At 47.1% G+C, this 22,046-nt stretch overlaps 1 protein-coding gene and 1 long non-coding RNA gene across 2 annotated transcripts; one reads left to right on the forward strand and one right to left on the reverse strand.

The window, feature by feature from the left end:
• Positions 1-221: 221 nt before the first annotated feature.
• Positions 222-17,652, forward strand: LOC309520173. The gene is made up of 3 exons (XR_014214168.1): positions 222-315; positions 3,454-3,889; positions 16,823-17,652. It is a non-coding gene; the product is annotated as an uncharacterized lncRNA (long non-coding RNA).
• On the reverse strand, positions 8,033-20,221 carry LOC309520118 (uroplakin-3b-like; the record flags this gene model as incomplete). The annotated part of the gene is made up of 6 exons (XM_082201576.1): positions 19,202-20,221; positions 14,417-14,566; positions 12,861-13,080; positions 9,553-9,629; positions 9,164-9,293; positions 8,033-8,204 (listed from the first exon to the last, which is right to left on the reverse strand). Exons 1-6 carry the CDS (start codon positions 19,257-19,259, stop codon positions 8,033-8,035), a joined length of 807 nt encoding a protein of 268 aa, XP_082057702.1. The 5' UTR covers positions 19,260-20,221.
• Positions 20,222-22,046: the final 1,825 nt, after the last annotated feature.

Genomic DNA, 22,046 nt, shown 5'->3' on the forward strand with positions numbered 1-22,046 from the left:
CACAACCCCTCCATACACACGGGCGAGGGCTGGCAGCAAACAAGTCCGGCTTGTTTTGGAGAGCGAGGGATAGATGGAGCGTGAGCGATCCAACCGACCGTGCCAAAGAGGGGTGTGCCCGGGGGCTGGTGGGAGCGAGAGAAGGTCCCTCACGTGGATTGGCATTCTCTGGGCGTCACGTAGAGACACTTGGTTTCTAAAGGCAACAGGAAGCGACACCTGCCTCAGAGGGATGTCATGTTCTGGCCTGGCATCCTTGAGCCTGAATGTTGGTAGATTTGGGGGCAAAAGGAAGAGAAAGAGGATAGAGAAAAGGTTTGGTTTCTCTCCCGCCCCTCCTCATAACACTAGAACTTGTGGACATCCTATAAAGCTGCATGTTGGAAGATTCAGGATAGATTAATAATAATAATTTTTATTTATACCCTGCCCTCCCCAGCCAAGGCTGGGCTCAAGGCGGCTAACAAGCAATAATAAAAACAAGTTGAATGAATACAGCTTAAAAACAAGATTAAAATACAACATTAAAATATTGAAACATTAAAATATTAAAATGCAGCCTCATCACAGGAGGAGAAAGGAAAAAGGAAAAAGAAAGAGGGGGAGGGAATCAAACTGGCTCCAAGCCAAAGGCGAGGCGGAACAACTCTGTCTTACAGGCCCTGTGGAAAGAAATCAGATCCTGCAGGGTCCTGGTCTCATGAGGCAGAGCGTTCCACCAGGCCGGAGCCAGTGTTGAAAAGGCCCTGGCTCTGGTTGAGGCTAATCTAACTTCCTTAGGGCCCGGGACCACTAGGGTGTTGCTATTTATGGACCTTGAGGCTCTCTGTGGGGCATACCGGGAGAGGCAGTCCCGTAGGTACGAGGGTCCTAGGCCGTGAAGAGAAAGTCCTTCACGCAGCGCAGTGTTAAACTGTGGAACTCCCTCCCACTGGAAGCAGTAATGGCCAGCGACCTGGGTGGCGTTAAAAGAGGACTGGACAAATTCACAGAGAGGAAGTCTACCAATGGCAACTAGCTTGTAACTGAAGGAGCATCTCCACTCCATTGTCCAGCCCAGACACAGAGGTCCAGCTCTGAGGGCCTTCTGGCAGTTCCCTCACTGTATAATCCAAAGAGTGGTGAGAAGAAGCCAGAATGAGATGGGGCTGAACAAGGAGATGAGAGACCCTTTGTGCCACAGAGCAGAGGCCAATGGACCAGACCAGGGAACATTTCCCAGCATTGCCTTCTGATGTTGACCAGCTTTTGCGATTTTTATTACAGTGGCACCTCGGGTTTAGTACTTAATTTGTTCTGAAGGTCTGTTCTTAACCTGAAACTGTTCTTAACCTGAAGCACCACTTTAGTTAATGGGGCCTCCCACTTCTGCCGCACCGCCGGAACACAATTTCTGTTCTCATCCTGAAGCAAAGTTCTTAACCCGAGGTAATATTTCTGGGTTAGCGGAGTCTGTAACCTGAAGCGTCTGTAACCTTGAGGCGTCTGTAACCCGAGGTACCACTGTATTGCACATTCACTTGGATTGTAAAGTTCCACTCAGGTCATGAAAGCGTAAGACAGGGGTGTAGCATGGGGGAGGGGGATTACTAGAGCGATTGTCCCAGGTTCAAAAAAAGTTAGGGGTGCGCCTCTGCAGCTGCCACCCCCTACTGGAAGCAGTCCCCATCTGGCCTCCCCGCCTCACCGGAGCAGCACACTGAGCAGTGCTGCGTGGACTCGCCAGTTAAGGGACGCAGCACTTTCCTTGCCCTGGGCTGGCAACCCATGCTACACCACTGATGATGGAAGAGCCTGCTGAATCAAGCCAATGGCTCATCTAGTCCGTCATCCTGTTCTCATTGTGGTGAAGTAGATGCCCCAGACAGAAAGCCACGAGCAGGACCTGAGCACAAGAGCACCTTCCCCTCGCTGTGGTTTCCACCAACTGGTATTCAGAAGCAGGACTGCTACCAACTGTGGAGGCAGAGCAGAGCCATCATGGGTGGCGGCCGTTGATAGCCTTCTCCTTGATGGTTTTGTCCAATTAAAGTGGATGGCCCTCTCTGCCACCTGTGGAAGTGAGTCCCATAGTTTAATAATAATAAATAATAATAATTTTTTATTTATACCCCGCCCTTCCCAGTTCAGAAAACCGGGCTCAGGGCAGCTAACAACAAACTTCAAGCACTTAATTTATGCAACAAAAATACAGTATAAAACATGAATAACAATAAATTCAGAATTCAAAAATTAATTTAGGGGGGAAATCCATCCAATAAACATTAGATGATCACCAGGGCAAGCTGGCTAAGTTAGTCCTATTTGGGCCAGCGAGGAGACCAGGGGGGAATTAGCTGTGGGATCCCAGAGCGGGTAATCTTCATAAAGGGGGAGGGAAGGAAGGGGAATAAAAGATCAGGCTTAGTTCAAATTGAAAGCCAGGCGGAATAGCTCTGTCTTACAGGCAGGTTAAATCCTGCAGGGCCCTGGTCTCATGGGACAGAGCATTCCACCAGGTCGGAGCCATCACTGAGAAGGCCCTGGCGGCCGTATGAAGAACTTTATCTTCCTGAATCTTCTGATATTCAGCTTCACTGGACATCTACGAGTTTTAGTGTTACTAGAGAGAGAAAAAAATATATATGTGATTTTATAAACTTCGATCCTGCCTCCTCTTCCCTGTCCCATAGTCTCCAACATTAATCTGACGAAAATCAAGAAGTGTGTCTTTCGGAGCAGCGCTGCCACTCAAGCCAGCTGGCAATTGCGAGAATGCGGCACCGAAATATGTGCGTCTTCCGCGCTCTCGTGGGAGCCAGCTGACTCGCGTGAGAGCGTGGCACCACTGCAAGCACCCACTCATCGCCAGGACGTTCCAGGATCAAATCAGAAGCCAGGATGGCTTCTGTAATTCCGGGGATGTTCAAGGCAAATAGGGACGGATGGGGGTTACGCTGTTCTCTAAATTTAAAAATCACAAACACTGCAACCTTTCCTATCCCCTTTATCATTCGTGTTGCCCTTTTCCAACTCTACAATATCCTTTTTGAGGCAAGGTGACCAGAATTGTACATAGCATTCTATATGTGATTGCACCATAAAGGTAAAGGTACCCCTGCCCAAACGGGCCAGTCTTGACAGACTCTGGGGTTTGTGCGCCCATCTCACTCAAGAGGCCGGGGGCCAGCGCTGTCCGGAGACACTTCCGGGTCACGTGGCCAGCGTGACAAAGCTGCATCTGGCGAGCCAGTGCAGCACACGGAAACGCCGTTTACCTTCCCGCTGGTAAGCGGTACCTCTTTATCTACTTGCACCCGGGGGTGCTTTCGAACTGCTAGGTTGGCAGGCGCTGGGACTGAGCAGCGGGAGCGCACCCCGCCGCGGGGATTGCACCATAGGTTTGTATAATGGCAGTTTTATTTTCAGTTCCTGCCCTTATCATCCCTAACAAGGATTTTGCCTTTTTCACAGCTGCCACACACTGGGTCGACATCGGAGATAGACTGCATCCGAACCTGGAGGTTCTACTGGTTTCTTGCGGCTAATAGTTGTCGAAAGACATCTCTTTCCCAGCAGATATGTCTCATCTCCTTCCAAAGCCGGTGGCCGTGTGGCCACACCTTGTGGGTCAGAATTCCAGAATTATGCGCTGTCAAAGAATTTCAGAACGCTACGCTGGTCGACTTTCTTTCTGCTCATTGCACTCCCATTAAAAAGACCCAAAACCCTGCCCAGAAAGAAAATGGTGACAGCTGTCGTCCTTCATGAGGACTCGGCCACACCCGACAGTGCAGGGTTGGGGCCTTGTTGAAACCCAGCCCTTTTGCCATGGAAACACAACGCAAAATGTTGAGGGAAAGTTCTCAAGTGTGTGATTGAAAGATCACACGCCGACAAGCCCAAACTGGTGAGCAAAAGGCTTCCAATGTGCTGAGGTCAGCTTGGCCGCACCTATTGGTTATTTTTAGCAGAGTGGCGCTTCCTAAATTGCGAGCAGCCTGGTCTCGGGTAGGCAGCTCAACTTGCCTTGGGGCCTTTCACTCCTCAGATCTTTAATTGTCCAAATATGGGCACAGATTTGCTTAACATTTGCATGTGACAGCCTATATGGATCATTGTGAACTTTTCAATTGATTGCAACTGATATAGAACAAGGAGACCTTCAAGACTGGGGGGGGGGGGCAGGGATGCTAACAGGATTTCCTGGGCCCAGTACATAGTAAGGGGATTGGTGCCCCACTTATTGAATAGATCTGCTGTTTCTCTGCATATCTTAACTTAGCTTAGCCTACCTGGCAGGACTGTTGTTGTAATCAGTTTGGTTTCTTCACTGCTAATTGAAACTCTCCAGACCTCTCTCTCTCTGGCCCTCACGATGCCAGAATCAGGCCTTTAGTGGGGCAGCCCCTTCCTTCTGCAACATCCTCCTGCCTCTTATTGCCTTTTCGGTGCTTACCAAATACCTTCCAATTCCAGCGAGATTTTTCCTTTTAAATCCCAACCTGCATTGTGCTGGATTTGAAAAGGTTGTCGTTTATGTCCATCAGTGTTTTCATTAATGGTTTCCTCGTGTTACAAAACAAGCAAGCAAGCAAGCAAACAAACAAACAAACAAACAGGGGAAAGTACACATAGCATCTCCACAGTTCACTTACGTTAGGTATGAGACGCTACTGCAATTTTTTTTATTGTTAAATCGCTTTGGGGTGCTTGTTGGCATTCACAGATGTGGCCCTCGAGGCCTCCTGTCTGGCCCTTGGGACCCCAGCAAGGCCCTCACCAGTGTTCCTTGAGAATTTCTGCCTGCCTGGAACATGTCCTTAAACTCTGATGATAATACAGTGGTACCTCGGGTTAAATACGCTTCAGGTTACATACGCTTCAGGTTACAGACTCCGCTAACCCAGAAATGTTGCTTCAGGTTAAGAACTTTGCTTCAGGATGGGAGCAGAAATCGTGCGGCAGCAGCAGGAGGCCCCATTAGCTAAAGTGGTGCTTCAGGTTAAGAACAGTTTCAGGTTAAGTACGGACCTCTGGAACGAATTAAGTACTTAACCCGAGGTACCATTGTACCCTAAGAAAAACCTGCTGCATTCGGTCAGTGGCCCATCTAGTCCAGCCTCCTGTTCTTACAGTGACCAACCAGATGCCTCCCACATGCAGGATCTGCGCACAAGAGCCCTCTCTCCTCCTGTGGTTTCCAGTAAGGTAAAAAAAAAGGTAAAGGACCCCTGGACGGTTAAGTCCAGTCAAAGGCAGCTATAAGATGTGGCGCTCATCTCGCTTTCAGGCCGAGGGAGCCGGCATTTGTCCACAGACAGCTTTCCGGGTCATGTGGTCAGCTTGACTAAACCGCTTCTGGCGCAACAGAACACCGTGACGGAAACCAGAGCGTACAGAAACACAGTTTACCTTCCCACCACAGTGATACCCAGTGCTTTTTTTCTTAAAAAAACGTTTAGGGGTACTCTCATTTTCCTACTCATATTGAAATACTGCCCCTCAATGAGGCCAAACTTAGATTCACAAAATGTTTAGGGGTATGCGTACCCCTGCGTACCCCCAGAAACAAAAAAAGCACTGGCGGTACCTTCTGTATTTTTCCGTGTACAAGACGGTGCTTTTTGCTAAAATAAAGAAATAGGCAAAAATTGGGTGTCGTCTTATACATGGATAGTGAATGCAGAGGGGGGACGTGCGATTAATGGCAGCGGCAATTGGGCAGGCAATTGGTGGCTGTGGCAAGTGGGCGGGTGGGCGGTTGGTGGCGGTGAATGGGCAGACAATTGGCTGCGGCAAGGTGTGCGACCGGCAGTGGCCGTGGCAAGCAATTGGCAGTGGCGGGCAGGCGGGTGAGCGATTGGCAGAAGTGACCCACCCCCAAAGCTAAACAACTTAATTTCTTAATTTGGGGTTTAAAAAAATAGGGGTCGTCTTATACATGGAAAAATACGATATTTATCTACTTGCACTACTTGAAGTAGCTTTCAAACTGCTAGGTTGGCAGGAGCTGGAGCAGAGCTCACCTTCTCACAGGGATTCAAACCACCAACCTTCTGATTGGCAAGTCCAAGAGGCTTAGTGGTTTAGACCACAACACCACCCACATACTTGGTTTCTAGTAGCTGGTATTCGGAAGCATTGCTGTCTCAAGCTGTGGAGGCAGAGCAGAGCAGAGCCATAATAGCCTTCTCCTCTTCTTCCATGAATTTGCCCATTCCTCTTTTAAAGCCATCCAATGTGGCTGCCATCCCTGCCTCCTGTGGAAGGGAGTTCCGCAGTTTAACAGTTTAAGAAGTCCTTTCTTTTACCTGTCCCGAATCTCCCAAAATTCAGCTCCATTTTATGCCCATGAGTTCTAGTGTTATGAGAGGGAGGAAAACTAAGATTTGACAAACTTTTCTCTTATCTCCAGCGGCAGGAAGGAGTCCCATCCGGTGGAGCTGGGGTGGGAATCCCCAAGCACCAGTGTCCAGGTCTGTGTATCCAGGGTGGGGCTCATATGTTAGCGCACTGGGTGACTCAAACCCTTTCACACTTCAGTGGCAGAGAAATATTTTCAATCTCGCCCAGCCCTGCTTTAGGATTTCCACATTCGTATCTCCAAAGGGCTGCTTCTTTCTTTTTTCAATATTTATTTATGCAACGTCAAGTTGGCACACGCAGAGCTTTTGTACATAGATTCTATTGGCAAAATTAACTCTCATTTTGCGTAACGTGCGCCTAAAAGTAAATAGAAGAAAAATGAGAAGAGGAAAATTCAGGAAACGAAAAGAAGAAAGAATAGTAGATCTGTTGAAGAACATAAGAGCCTGTGGGTTCAGACCCAGGGCCCCTCTAGTCCAGCCTCCTGTTCTCACACTTGCCAACCAGATGCCCATTATGGGAAAAGCAGGATTTGAGCATGAAATATACTCAGAGTCGCAAAGTGATTTCATGCTCTTTATTCAGCTCATAGTGGTGAGGAGGAATGAATGAAAGTCCCCTCACAGTATCTGCTTTATATACATTATTTACACAATGGGCTGCACATTATTGGCTAATTCCGGAATTCTACTGTAAGCCAATCAGGTTGTGGATTCCAATCTGGAGCAGGATTGGGTGGTTCCTGCCAACCAATCATACTGCTGCATTGTTCTAGGACCAATCAGACTGCTGCATTTTGGATCCTATTGTTCTAGGACCAATCAGACTGCTGCAGTTTGGATCCTATTCAACTCAGTACATAACAGAGCATAAGAGCCCTCTCCTCTTCTCTGGCTTTCAAAAGCATTCCTGACTTCTCTCTAAGCTAAAAATTCCCAAATGCTGCAGCCTTTCTTCATAGGACTGATCTGTCCCCACCTTTATTATTTTGGGTCCCCTTTTCTGAACTTTTGCCAACTCTGCAATATCCTTTCTGAGACGAGGCGACCAGAACAATTTAAGCTTCAGTTACATTGATCACTAACGCACCATATGTCGCAGATATTGCTGCAAATTTATTGTGTTGTTTTTTGTGTTATACAAATGACATGAGAAGACTCTTTATTCGCATCATTTATTATCCCCAGGACTGTTGTTTACCAAACCCAATAAAAAGTCATTTAAAGAAAGGGAAAGGAAAGGAAAAAGAGGAAACAATCACAGCCAGCTTAGGAACGTGACATTCGAAAAAGTGAATGGAGGACAGGCTTATATTGCTGAGTGGAAGAATAAAACCTGGAGAAGGAAGGTGGTCAAGGTGGTGGGATTAAGTTGTGAGTGTTGATGTAACAGGGCTACTTTGGGGCGAGTGGGTGGCTGTCTGGTCTGGATGGAATCACACTGCAAAGAGACACAGGAGGGCAGGGCCACACTTAAAGTACGTTCGCAGTGCACATTTCAAGCACACAACTTCCCCCAAATAATTATGGGAACTGTAGTCTTCCCGTTGCACAGCTACCGTCCCCAGCGAGCCTAGCAAACTACAGTTTCCAGAGTTCTTTGGGGAAGTCGTGTGCTTGAAATGTGCGCTTTAGACGTAGGGTGTGTGTTGATCTGCCCAGAGACCCAACCAGGGGGAGGGGCTCTAGGAAGCAGTGCTGAGGTGGTGGGGGCTTGGCATGTCCATGGCAGGGGGAGGGGGAGGCGCAGGAGGCGCAGGAGGGATGTGGTGCGTATCATAGCGGCTGCCTTGGAAGGGGTCTTGGCGCGGGGGCTCCTCTTGGTTTTCCGGTGGGCCTGGGCGGCAAAGCTTGAAGCTGGAGAGAGAGAGAGAGAGCACAGAGCATGAATGTCGGAGGAGAGCTGGGAACGAGTGATGGGGGCGGCATCAGAAACTGCCTTCTTATACTGAGTCAGATCACTGCTCCATTTAGCTCAGTACTGTCTACACGGACTGGCAGTGCCTCCCAGGGAATTCAGGCAGGGAGCCTCTCCAAGCCCAAACCGGAGGCACTGGGGCTCAAACCTGGGATCTTCTGCCTGCGAAACAGATGCTCTCCCATGGAGGTTTGGCCTTAGCCTTGCAACTCAGTGGTGCTTACATCTGACAGCATGCGTTCGTTCATTTTTAAATATATTTTGAAATATCCCACTTAAGAAGGAGAAGAAGAGTTTGGATTTGATATCCCGCTTTATCACTACCCTAAGGAGTCTCAAAGTGGCTCACAATCTCCTTTCCCTTCCTCCCCCACAACAAACACTCTGTGAGGTGAGTGGGGCTGAGAGACTTCAGAGAAGTGAGACTAGCCCAAAGTCACCCAGCAGCTGCATGTGGAGGAGTGGGGAAGCGAACCCGGTTCACCAGATTATGAGACTACCGCTTTTAACCACTACACCACACTGGCTCTCTTAATATAAGCACAGATCTTCCAGCGGTTTACATGCGAAGCAATGCAAGCGCAACTCAGTTCTGCTTGTAAGAAAACGCTGAGCTTTAGCAAAATGTGACACAGCTGCTGTTTGAACTGCTAGCGTGAATCAGGAATCCCATCAAAGGAAAGGGAAAACGTAACTAGCCTGTGGGCTGGATGGTTTTCCTCATCCTCCGACTCCCTCTGTGCTAACAAACCTGAAAGTCCCGTTATGAGGGGAGCAGGGAGGGCCTGTCGATCACTTTGGCGTTTTAGCAGAAGGCCTCACTGAGGTAAAACCCGGGACTTGCGCTCCACCGCAATCCCCTTCCAGTACCCCACTAAGCCTGCCGGCAAAGTCTTACCATTCATAGCTGACGGTGCTTAGGAAGCCGATGGTGACAACTCCACAAAGGGCAGAGAGAATAGTGGTGATGACGATCATGTCTCCACTGCGACGTCCAGGCCAGGTATCCACTGTCTCCCACGCTTCACCTGAAAGGGATAACAAAAGGAGGCAATTTTCTTATCGGTTCCTCAGCTGCCTGAAATTCTGGGGAGCAGCTGCCAGTCAGTGTAAACAATATTGAGCTAGATGGTCGGACTCAGGTGCCTTTGTGAGGACTCTGCCAGTTACCCTGCCCGCTTGGTCAGCTTCTGGTGACAGAGCGCCATGTTGCCCTTTGCCTCAAGTGGCAAATCACATTGAGCCAGCCCAGATCTTCTCTGCAAGCCTCTTTGTTTTATAGCATACCTCCTTTCAGTGGAATTGGAGCGGACCACTTTGTTTCAGCTTTCGGTCCTTTGGAATCCATGATGAGGAATTTCACTCTGAGGAGGAGTTTAAAAAGAGACAGAGGTGGGTGAGTGGAAATATCAGGGATGTCTTACTAAACTTTATTGGAACAAATCACTGGTTGAATCTAGGTCCAGCGTGTGCATCTAGCCTTGGTTTCTCTCTGTCTCTCATTTCCCCAGCCCTAAATTTGGCTTTTCACATTTCCACATCATCCTGCCTTAGGAAAATTCACTTGCATTTCCCCTAATAAACACACGTTTGTATGCAGTCTTGCTTAATATACACATTCTTTGCAAGACGTATTCCCCCTGCTATTTATATTTCCCCTAATATAAAGCATTAGTGTATGTTATTTTTGTTAATATACACATTCTTCTGCATGCTTTACCCCAGTATATGCATTTGTGTACACATAACTTAACCAGAAAAGTGAAAATTTCAAAGGATGGCTGGGATTTTTTTGGTTTGCATGTTCTTCTGCAAATAATTATGTGGGTTCACCTTTAATGTAAACTGAACCCAATCTAATGGAACCACCTTCGCCATCGGGGCCTGGTGACGGCCCCAAGATCTCCTGCAATGATTTTGCAAAGTTCTTTGCAGATAAAGTCGCTCAGATTCAGAAAGAGGTAGACTCCACCATGGGAGCAGGGCTTCGGCGGGAGAGTGCTAGAGTCCTGTCTAGTTAAGTTGCGTGGGATCAATTCCAATCTGTTACCTCTGAGGATGTGGACAGGCTGCTTGGACGAGTGAAACTAATCACCTGTCTCCTTGATCCTTGCCCATCCTGGCTTATAAAAGCGAGCCAGGAAGGGCTGAGCAATGGGCTCCAGAGGGTGGTGAATGCATCCCTCCGTGAGGGAGCCTTCCCAGACCCGCTGAAAGAGGCAGTTATTAAACTGCTTCTTAAAAAAAACATATTTGGACCCGGCCAATATGGCCAACTATTGCCCAGTCTCAAATCTTCCATTCTTGGGAAGGTGATTGAGTTTGTGGTTGCTGAACAACTCCAAGCACCCTGGAGGATGCGGACCATTTTGATCCCTTCCAGTTGGGATTCAGGCCTCACCATGGGACTGAAACTGCCTTGGTCGCACTTGACGATGAACTCTGGCAGGCTAGGGACAAAGGTGAAAGCTGTTTCCTAGTCCTGCTGGATCTCTCAGCGGCCTTTGATACCATTGACCAGGACATCCTTCTGCATCGTCTAGAGGGTCTGGGAGCTGGGGGCACTGTCATACAGTGGTTCTGCTCCTTCCTCCTGGGCCGTGTTCAGAAAGTGGTGTTGGGGGGGGGATGAGTGTTCAGACCCCTGGGCTCTCACTTGTGGGGTGCCTCAGGGTTCCGTCCTCTACCCCATGCTTTTTAACATCTACATGAAGCCGCTAGGAGAGATCATCAGGGGGTTTGGGCTGGGTGTCCACCAGTATGTGGATGATACCCAGCTCTACATCTCCTTCAAATCAGAACCAGTGAGGGCAGTGAAGGTCCTGTGTGAGTGTCTAGAGGCGGTTGGAGGATGGATGGCAGCTAACAGATTGAGGCAGAATCCTGACAAGACAGAAGCACTGTTATTGGGGGACAGGGGGCGAGCAGGTGTGAAGGACTCCCTGGTCCTAAATGGGGTAATTGTGCCCCTGAAGGACCAGGTGTGCAGCCTGGGAGTCATTTTGGACTCACAGCTGTTCATGGAGGCGCAGGTCAATTCTGTGTCCAGGGCAGCTGTCTACCAGTAGGCAAGCTAAGACCCTCCCTGCCCGCAGACTGTCTTGCCAGAGTGGTGCATGCTCTAGTTATCTCCCGCTTGGACTACTGCAATGCACTCTACGTGGGGCTACCTTTGAAGGTTACCTGGAAACTGCAATTAATCCAGAATGCAGCAGCTAGACTGGTGACTGGGAGCAGCCGCCAAGACCATATAACACTGGTCCTGAAAGACCTACATAGGCTCCCAGTATGTTTCCAAGCACAATTTGAAGTGTTGGTGCTGACCTTTAAAGACCTAAGCGGCCTCGGCCCAGTATACCTGAAGGAGCATTTCTACCCCCATCTCAATCAGGAAGCTCCAACTTGCTCAATAAATGCCAATCTAAACTTTCTCTGCAAGGGAGACTCTCACCTGATCGCAGGGCGGAGGCCTTTACTGTATCTTCCAGGCCTGTGTTTAAAATAGGAGACAGAGCCCTGACTGCACCCATAATAAGCTCCTTCGCCTGAGGCCTCGTTCCAGTCCCTCAGAAATGTCAACTCACGTGGAGTGCAATGTGGAATTTCTGGCTGAACAGATCTACCCTGCCATGGATGTTTGGGTAGAGGGATGGCTCCGAGCCGTCAGAAACTCAAGGTGCCTCAGGCTTCAAACAAGCCAGGACTGACGACACGGTCGCTTCATTTCTAAGAGGGGCGTGTGGCGTTTTCAGACATCTCTGGAAGCCATGTTTTAATTTTATTATAGTTTAATTACTTTTTAATTGTTGTCTTGGAGCTTTCTATATTTTATCGGTGTTCATTTAATTTGTGTAAGCTGCCTTGAGCCCTGGTTTGAGGGAAAGGTGGGATAATAATAATAATAATGTTAAGAGTTTGAGGTGTTAGGTTGTATGCCGAGACCCTTCCAATCCCTGGATCCAGCGAGTGTTAGAATTTAATCAGGCTTCTAATTATTGGAAGAGCCAGGCTAGCCTTTTGGTGGAAGTGATAGCCTGGATGATGAGCCATTAAGGGGAACAAAGGAAAGGGGCTCTGTGCGAGATGGCCAGTGGGTGAAGCCCCTCCCTCAACTCCAGGTAATTAGAAAGACAGAGTGAGAGTTGAGAGCAGAGAGATGCAGTGATGTGAGCTAGAGGCAAAGCAGCAAGCTGGGAAGAAAGAGAGAAAGAGAGAAAGAAAGAAAGAAAGAAAGAAAGAAAGAAAGAGAGAGAGAGAGAGAGAGAGAGGTGTTTGGTTTCTTTCAGAATCCAGGGCTGCGTCCATACGGGAAGCAAGGCCCCACTGGAGTGTTAATGCTGTGAGCCCCTCCATCGTAGGCTCAGGTTGTATATATGTGTCAATAAACCATTATATCCTAAAGACCCCCGGTCTCCGCTGTGCCACATCTCCAAAAGGGAACATGATCCCTGGGGAAGTGCCTGGAACCCCTGGAATCTCGCATTGGGGTGGCAAGCAACAACAATAATAGTTGAATTGGCTAAGGGTCTCTGTCTGAGTTTCCCATGCAAATTCAGCTCCTCTGCTCTGCATCAAGTCAGCTGATGAATTGTTACCTGAAAGAGGCAGGAGAAGGCAGCGGCCCATTGCAGCTGGTCTGGGTGTCATCGTTCTTGCAAGACGATTCGCCTCCTACCCGGAGGACGGTATTGGGATTACCGGCTTTGCAGTACTGGGCAGGGGTGGACTTCATGGTCATGTAGCCGTGAGAGGTGAAGAGAGCTTCGTATGGCGGGATCTCTTGAGGTGTTTTGGGGTTCTTGAATCTGGCTGTGGCTGTTGGGTGGAGGAGGCATAGCGGGGGCAGGAATGAAACATTTTGCTGGTGAAGGAATATTTCTGTAAGGACCAAGATGGCCCCCTTTGCTTGTGGAATACCTCCAGCCTCATATAACCAACATGCTTAACTCTAATTAATGCACAAAGGGGTTAATATCATAGAGTAAGCTGTCCTGCCAAGCTTAGCGAGGTCACACCCCATCACCTTGGGAGAAAGGACTACCAAACTCTTCTTAAACCTTTCCCCCATGTGAACCAACCAGTAAGGATGTTTGGGCTGGTTGCTCCAAACCCAGACTGCATGTTTTTAGCAAGCCATCTTTGCGTTTCTATCAGGACCAGATTTAGGTTTGATGAGGCCGTAAGCTACTGAAGGTAAGGTAAAGGGACCCCTGACCATTAGGTCCAGTCGTGGCCGACTCTAGGATTGCGGTGCTCATCTCGCTTCATTGGCCGAGGGAGCCGGCGTACAGCTTCCGGGTCATGTGGCCAGCATGACTAAGCCGCTTCTGGCGAACCAGAGCAGCGCATGGAAATGCCTTTTACCTTCCCGCCGGAGTGGTACCTATTTATCTACTTGCGCTTTGATGTGCTTTCGAACTGCTAGGTTGGCAGGAGCTGGGACCAAGTAATGGGAGCTCATTCCGTCATGGGGATTCAAACCACCGACCTTCTGATCGGCAAGTCCTAGGCTCTGTGGTTTGACCCACAGTGCCACCCGCGTCCCTCTGCTGAAGGTAATGGGGCCCTTTATATGTCCAGCTGTCCTTTGAGAACAACAAATTGCCACTCTTTTTCTGTGTTGAATATATGCTATATGGTAATTTATGGACATAATTTGCACATAACATAAAGCAATTTGCACATAACAAAATATGTATTTTATCAAAGTAATTGTTGAACTGAAATACAGTTAAGAAGAAGTATATTAATATTAAAATTTGGGGGGGCACTCCCTAAGCTATAACTTGTTTAGCTTATACATAAAATTTAGAAACATTTACCATTTTGTAACCTAAATTAAGCTGTCTGTCTTTTCTTGCTGCTTCAAGTTGATTTATTTATTGCTGAAAGCTTGCAGCCCTGGCTTTAAGGCGGTTACATTAACTGCCAACATGCCATCTCTACTCATCTACAACCCTGGCTTGCTAAAATATCTGAGTGCTGCAGCAACTCAGACTGAGAGAGATGTCAAAAATTAAAACTGGGAAATAGAAAAGTAAAAGTTGCAGGTAGTTTTGAGTTGACAAAGGTTTAAATTGAGACCCCACCCCCCTCTAACCCCATTGTCTAGATTTTGGTGGGCTCTACAAAAAGCTCACCGCAGACTCACAGTTTGCGTACGTGACCACCAACCAGATACTGTCCGAGGCATTGGCAAATCGGTCAAAAATGCAGTGGGGTAGCGTCAGGGCGAAGGTGCTTTGAGTGGTTTTCCCTTCCAATGGCTTGTTGGAGACAGAGGGGGTGTAGGAGATTGTCTCTGAAAAGACACAGGAAGATTCAGTGGGTTCCTACTCCCAGATGCAGAAAACTGTGAGGTAGGCAAACAGACATCAACAGAAGGGCATCAGGAGACGCCTGCAGCTGCATTGGGCCAAAGGGGGCCAGGCATCCAGTTCTCATGGCAGCCAGCCAGACGCTCCAGAGGGAAGTGAGGCAGTGTGATCTAGTGGTTAGAGCACTGAGACTTAGGGCCTGGGGAGACCAGGGTTCAAACCCCCACTCGGCCATGAGGAAGCTCACTGGGCGACCTTGGGCCAGTTACTGTCTCTCGACCTAACCTACCTCTTCCAGGGTTGTGTGAGGATAAAACAGAGAGAGGGAGAACCATGCATTGATTGATTGATTACAGTGGTCCTTTGGGTTAAGAACTTAATTCGTTCCAGAGGTCCGTTCTTAACCTGAAACTGTTCTTAACCTGAGGTACCACTTTAGCTAATGGGGCCTCCTGCTGCTGCTGCTGCCGCCGTGCGATTTCTGTTCTCATCCTGAAGCAAAGTTCATAACCCGAGGTACTATTTCTGGGTTAGAGGAGTCTGTAACCTGAAGTGTTTGTAACCTGAAGCGTCTGTAACCCAAGGTACCGCTGTACATTTATACAGCACCTCCTCCTTCAAGGAGCTCACGGTGGTGTACATGGTTCCCCCATTTTATCCTCACAGAAACCCTGTGAAGTAGATTAGGCTGGGGAATGTTGACTGGCAGTGCTTTTTTCCTCCCTTAAAAAAATGTTTAGGGTTACTCTCATTTTGACTCAAGAAGGTCACCATTTTATAGTTCAAATCTGGGAAAATAAATACAGTAAATGGACAAAAGCACAAAGATTCACAAAATGTTTAGGGCTATGCTTATCCCTGTGTACCCCCAGGGAAAAAAATTGCTGGTGACTGGCCCAGGTTCACCCAATGAGGTTCCTCGTTGCTGAGTGGGGATTCGAACCCTGGTTTCCCAGGGGCTGATCCAACACTCCTATTGTTACACCACATGGGCTTTCCTTGCTGCCTTGAGCTCCTTGCAGGAAAGGTGGGAGGCAGATGGAATAAATAAATAAATAAATAATCCCCCAATCAGGAACACAGTGGAGAGAAGACATTGTCATCACAACTAGTAGCCATTGTTAGCTTTATCCACCACGACTGTGTCTAAGCCCACCTTTAAAGTTTAAACAAACTACTAACTTCCCCCAAATAATAATGGGATCTGTCGCTTCTTAAAGATGATGATAGTTGTTAGGAGACCCGCCCCCCCATTCCCCTCCCACAGCTACAATTCCCATAGTTCCCTGCAAAGCAGGATTGTTAAACCACTCTGGGAATCGTGGTTCTCTGAAGGAATTAAGGGTCTCCTGACATCTCTCAGCACCCTCAACAAACCACGGATCCCATAGTGGTATTGTAGTGCTTTGAACATATGGCGGGAATGGGGCCTCTATTCACTAATCCCTGCAATTTTTAGAGTGTATAAATTTACACAAGACAAGCTCCTCTTTTTTTCTGGACAGATCAACCAAGCACCCTCCCAACTCCTTCTGTTCCCCCCAAATGGCCATGTAATCTAGTGTTTCTCCAGGTGAGGGCAGCAAGTCTGCTGCCAGGCTCAACAGCTCTGGATACCTCTGAGATGAAAGAGACCCCGGCATAGGTGCCGACTGTAACCCTCAGAATGGGAGCCCCCCATAGTACGATCCTTCCTCTCTCCAGTGATCTTAGAAGATGGATTTTCAAGAAAACCTGGACCACATTCACACTATACAATACTACTTTAAACAGACATGGCTTCCCCCAAAGAATCCTGGGAGCTGTAGTTCCTTAAGGGCACTGAGAGTTGTTTGGAGGCGAATATAATGGTATCTCAGGTTACATACACTTCAGGTTACAGACTCCGCTAACCCAGAAATATCACCTCGGGTTAAGAACTTTGCTTCAGGATGAGAACAGAAATTGTGCGGTAACAGCAGGAGGCCCCATTAGCTAAAGTGGTGCTTCAGGTTAAGAACAGTTTCAGGTTAAGAATGGAAAATGATGTATAGATGATATTTGACACCAACTAAATTCGCAGAAAATGTATAAAACATCTGATAATTTATGTTGGAAATGTAAAGAAAAAGAAGGTAACTTTCACCATATGTGGTGGACTTGCCCTAAGGTTTTGAAAGCATACTGGGACATGATCTATAATGAACTTAAGAAAGTGTTTAAGAACACGTTCCATAAGAAACCAGAAGCTTTCTTGTTAGGTATTTTAGGAGAAGAGATCCCTAAGAAAGACCATACTATATCCTTATATGCAACGACAGCGGCAAGGATTCTTTTAGCCCAGAAGTGGAAACAGCAAGAAACTCCGACAGTAGAAGAATGGCAGAACAAGATGATCGAATATACAGAGATGGCAAGACTATACAGGAAAATCTGAGACCAGCAAGACCAACAGCTTGAAAAAGACTGGAGTAAATTTATTATTTATTTGAAAGAACATTGTAAACATTTAGCAACACTAACAGAACTGGCTTAAAGGTTTGCCAGTTAAAATTAGAAATTTATTTACAATGATAAGGAATCTTAAAGTAAAAAGAAAGGTGGGGGGGATGAGAAATGTGGATGAAATTATAATTGGAAGTTAGAAAGTCAGGTGGGTGGGATGGGGCAAAGTCGTTGACTCGAGAGAGTCAGAATATAGGTAATGTAAAGATATGTAAAATCACATTGTGTTCTTTGAAAACGAAAATGCCAATAAAAATTATAATTAAAAAAAGGAGTTGTTAGGAGGCCCCTATCCCCCCCCTCCCCGTCAAAGAGCTAAAATTCCCGGAGTTCCCTCTTGCCTGTTAAGCCACTCTGGGAATTGTAGCTCTGCCAGGGGAAAGAGGTGGAGTGTTCGTTATACAGCCAGTGTGGTGTATTGGGTAGAGTCTCTGACTAAGATCTGGGAGACAAGGGTTCAAATCCGCCCCCCTCCCCCAGACGGCCATGAAGCTCACTGGGCAACCTGGGGGAATGGGGCAGTCACTGCTTCTCGGCCCAATCTACCTCATAGGGTTGTTGTGGGGATTAACTGGGGAGAGGGAGACCCACGTACACCACCTTGAGCTCCTCGGAGAGGCAAGGTGGGAGGGATAGAGACGAAATAAACAGATAATAAACTCTCAGCGTGCTTCACAAACTACAGATCCCAGAATTCTCCGGGGCAAAGCCGTTACTATATAAAATGGTATCACGGGGTTTAAAAGTATGGTTGGGACGGGGCTCTGGTTCCATACCCAAGTTCTCCTGAATAACTGGGCAAAGGGTAGGTGTTTTGCTGCCTGAGGCAAATTCCCCTCCTCAATAGAGGTGGGCAAATCAATTTTCCATTCTTCAGGTCTCCACATTTCCACATCAGTTTGCAATTTAAAAAGAAAATAACTTGCCATGAAAATTTGGTAGCATTGAAGTCTGAATTTCTCCAAATCTACATGTCTTTATGCAATTTGGCCTGCCTTTCTTTCTTTCTTTCTTTCTTTCTTTCTTTCTTTCTTTCTTTCTTTCTTTTTACAAAGTAATATCCGGAACAGAATGCATGTTTTAAATATCTTTCCTTCACAGATATATGCAGATTTTATGCAGATTTTACCACAGTACTTGCATTTTCGTACCATTTATTCAGTTGGAGAATGACACTACAAAATTTGCAGAAGCGTTAATTCTGAAGGATGGATGTGTTTTGGTTCAAGCATTGTTTCAGGAAGAGCAAATTTATCTTTAAAGAGGAACTGAATCAAATTTATTCCTTCCATTCCGCCTACCCTGGTCATCATCACTCAAGGCGCATCAAACTTCCGACATTCAACATTGTTCGAGGTCCACAAATTCTAGTGTTATGAGGGAGAAAAACTTTCTTCTGTCCGCTTTTACTGCCTAATTTTATAAACTTCTATCATGCTGCCTCTTTCTCAGCTTTTCCTCTAAACTAAAAAAAATCCCAAGCACTGCTCCACACACATATATGCCACATTTTAAAGCACATTCTTTTCCCCAAAGAATCATGGGAACTGTAGTTTTCCCCTCACAGAGCTACAACCCCCAGCACTTTGCAAATCTACAGTTCCATACCCTCCAACATTTCTCCAATTAAAATAGGGATGCTTCATATTATTTTAAATATTAAAATAATATTTTTTAAAATAAAAATTAAAATATATTTTTTTATTATTTATAGCCCACCCGTCTGAATGGGTTGCCCCGGTCACTCTGAGCGGCTACCAACACATATAAAAATGCAATAAAACATTAAACAATAAATAAAAAAATCTTCATTCAGGGCTGCCTTCAGATGTCTTCTAAAGGATGTCTATACCGTAGTTACTTATCTCATTGGCTTAGGGGTCACATAACTCCATACCCTTCAACACTTCTCTGATGAAAATAGGGACTTCCTAAGGAAAAGTGGGACATTCCAGGATCAAATCATAAAATGGGACGGCTTCTGTAAATCCAGGACTGTCCCTGGAAAATAGGGACATTTGGAGGGTCTGCCGTTCCCAGGATTCTTTGAAGAAACTACCCCAAAATCCTGGGGATGGGTCAGAATATATATAAAATTATCTTTAAAATTCACAGTGTTACCAAACAATAGTCACCTATGCCAGCGACGGTCCCTCCAGCTGCCAGCAGCAGAAGCAGAAGGAAGGAGGCCATCTTCACACAGCCCAGATCTTCTCCAGATGTTTCTCCTCACTAAAACAGGAGATGGTCAGGGCCACAGAAACCGCTTCTCTCGCTGTCCAGGGTGCAAATGAAGAGAGGACCACTGAGGCGAAATATCTTCCTCCTCTTCCTCCTCCTCCTCCTCAACTGGCTGGCTCTTTTTCTTTTTTTGCTTTGCCTTCAGGGGCTGCCCTAGGCCCTTCCCCACTTTCCACATTCCTCCCAGCCTGTGTAAGGAGGATCTTGACCCTGATAGTGAGCAGGTTTGTCTTGTTTTTATTCTGCCCCACCGAAAAAAACACACACACAACAGCCACCAAGAGGAACATGGGAAGAGCTTGCCGGATGAGACCAGCAGCCCCTCTGGTCCAGGTGTGATGGATCAAGATGCTTCATAACCAAATCTGCCTTTGTGTCCAGAACAGGAGTTTTCTGGGACTGAGTTTCTTAACCTATTGTCGTTCCTGAATTTTATACCTTACATCAAAAAATTAATACACAGGGAGGTCCCCTGTACACTCCCATCCAGGTATTAGCCAGTCCTGGCTGCCCTTTGTTCGGCAAGACAGTTTTTTATTTATTAATAATGCCCAGTGTTATTTTTTTCCAGAAAAAGAGAACTCACCATGAACGCTTCCCTGGTTTTATTAAAAAAAAAAAAAAAAAAGCCATCCCAGTTTCTGATTTGATCCCAAAATGTCCCACTTTTCCTTAGGACTATTTTCATTGGAGAAATGTTGGAGGGTGTGGAATAGGACCAGTGCCAGATTTACATATAAGCTAAACAAGCTATAGCTTAGGGCCCCACTCTCTTGGAGGGACCCAACAAATTAAAGGTAAACAACAACTGGATGAACTTTTCCAAAATATAAGATAAAAAGTAAAATAAAACCTACATACAGCAACAGTGTTTTGTGTTGTGTAGGCTCCTATTTGTTATGTGCAAATAGCTTTAGATACCTACAGTATTAGGTCCATAAAATACCATTTGGCATATATTCAACAGTAACAATTTGTTACTGGCAAAAGACAGCTGGACATATAAAGGGCCCCATTACCTTCAGTAGCTGAGGACCTCATCAAATTCTGTTATTTGTACTGCCCAACAATTCATTAGACTACAGGTCCATACACTCCAACATTTTTCTGATTAAAATAGGGATGCCCTATCCCATAATTGTAGGGACGCGGGTGGCGCTGTGGGCTAAAGCCTCAGCGCCTAGGGCTTGCCGATCGAAAGGTCGGCGGTTCGAATCCCCGCGGCGGGGTGCGCTCCCGCTGCTCGGTCCCAGCGCCTGCCCACCTAGCAGTTCGAAAGCACCCCCGGGTGCAAGTAGATAAATAGGTACCGCTTACCAGCGGGAAGGTAAACGGCGTTCCATGTGCGGCTCTGGCTCGCCAGAGCAGCGTTGTCACGCTGGCCACGTGACCCGGAAGTGTCTGCGGACAGCGCTGGCCCCCGGCCAATAGATGTGAGATGGGCGCACAAACCCCAGAGTCTGTCAAGACTGGCCCGTTCGGGCAGGGGTACCTTTACCTTTATCCCATAATTGTAGGAGTACCGGTAATAGTAGTAGTGGTAGTAAATACTATTATTTTTATTATTTGTACCTCACCCATCTGACTGGGTTGCCCCAGTCACTCTGGGTGACTTCCGACACGTATAAAAACATAATAAAACATTAAAAATAAACTTCCCTATAAATGGTCCATGAATGCTTTTAAGTTAAGAAATAAGCAATATTTGAGGGCGAATGTTTGTAGGTCCATCAACCAGGCCAGCGGAACACAGGAAAAGAACAGCGTGGCAGGTGGGAGACAGGAAAGGCAGAAACACTTGAAAAATGCCGCCAGACCTGTCTGGATTGGGGAGTGGGTACACATATGTGCAAAAGTCCCAGCCATGCTACCTGTCACACAGGTTACGGACAAGGCTAGGGGGTAATGCTGCCAAACCAGTTCCACAAGGCTGGGTTGTACTGGGCAGTCCATTAATGTGGGCAGGCAGGTCTGAGCCGCCCCAAAGAGACTCGAGATTAAATGATGAGTAAACTCCTGAGAGCACAGGGCACTCATTCGAAGAGGAGGGTGCCTGATGTCTCTCTGGGTGATCCACTGCTTTGGCATTTCCTCCTTGCAGCCAAGCTTCTGCAGGGAGGGGGCAGAACGATAATGTCTCTGTGCCTTGGAAGCAAAGACGCCCTGGGACTGCTTCTGCTCGGAGGAGGTAGCTTGCTCTGTCTCTGGACGCAAGTGTTCTGTCCTCCTTCCAATGAGCTCTTTTTGGGTTGGGTGATCCACCAAAAAATAAGACAAAATCCAGATATTCCCAAGGCTCGCAGTCTACAACACTATAGGATGCCTCTTCTTGAACCTTTCCCTCTCTTTAAATTGGGGTTTTCATCCCTTGCCAAAGTGAGAAGGATGACCTCACCAAGTGGTTGTGTTTGAATACAGTGGTACCTCGGGTTAAGAACTTAATTCGTACTGGAGGTCCGTTCTTAACCTGAAACTGTTCTTAACCTGAGGTACCACTTTAGCTAATAGGGCCTCCCGCTGCTGCTGTGCTGCCGCTGCACCATTTCTGTTCTTATCCTGAAGTGGTGCTGTGGGTTAAATCACAGAGCCTAGGACTTGCCGATCAGAAGGTCGGTGGTTCGAATCCCCAGGACGGGGTGAGCTCCCGTTGCTCGGTCCCTGCTCCTGCCAACCTAGCAGTTCGAAAGCACGTCAAAGTGCAAGTAGATAAATAGGTACCGCTCTGGTGGGAAGGTAAAT

Source organism: Podarcis vaucheri, assembly GCF_965113315.1.
Source record: "Podarcis vaucheri genome assembly, chromosome: 15".
Taxonomy (NCBI): Eukaryota; Metazoa; Chordata; class Lepidosauria; order Squamata; family Lacertidae; genus Podarcis; species Podarcis vaucheri.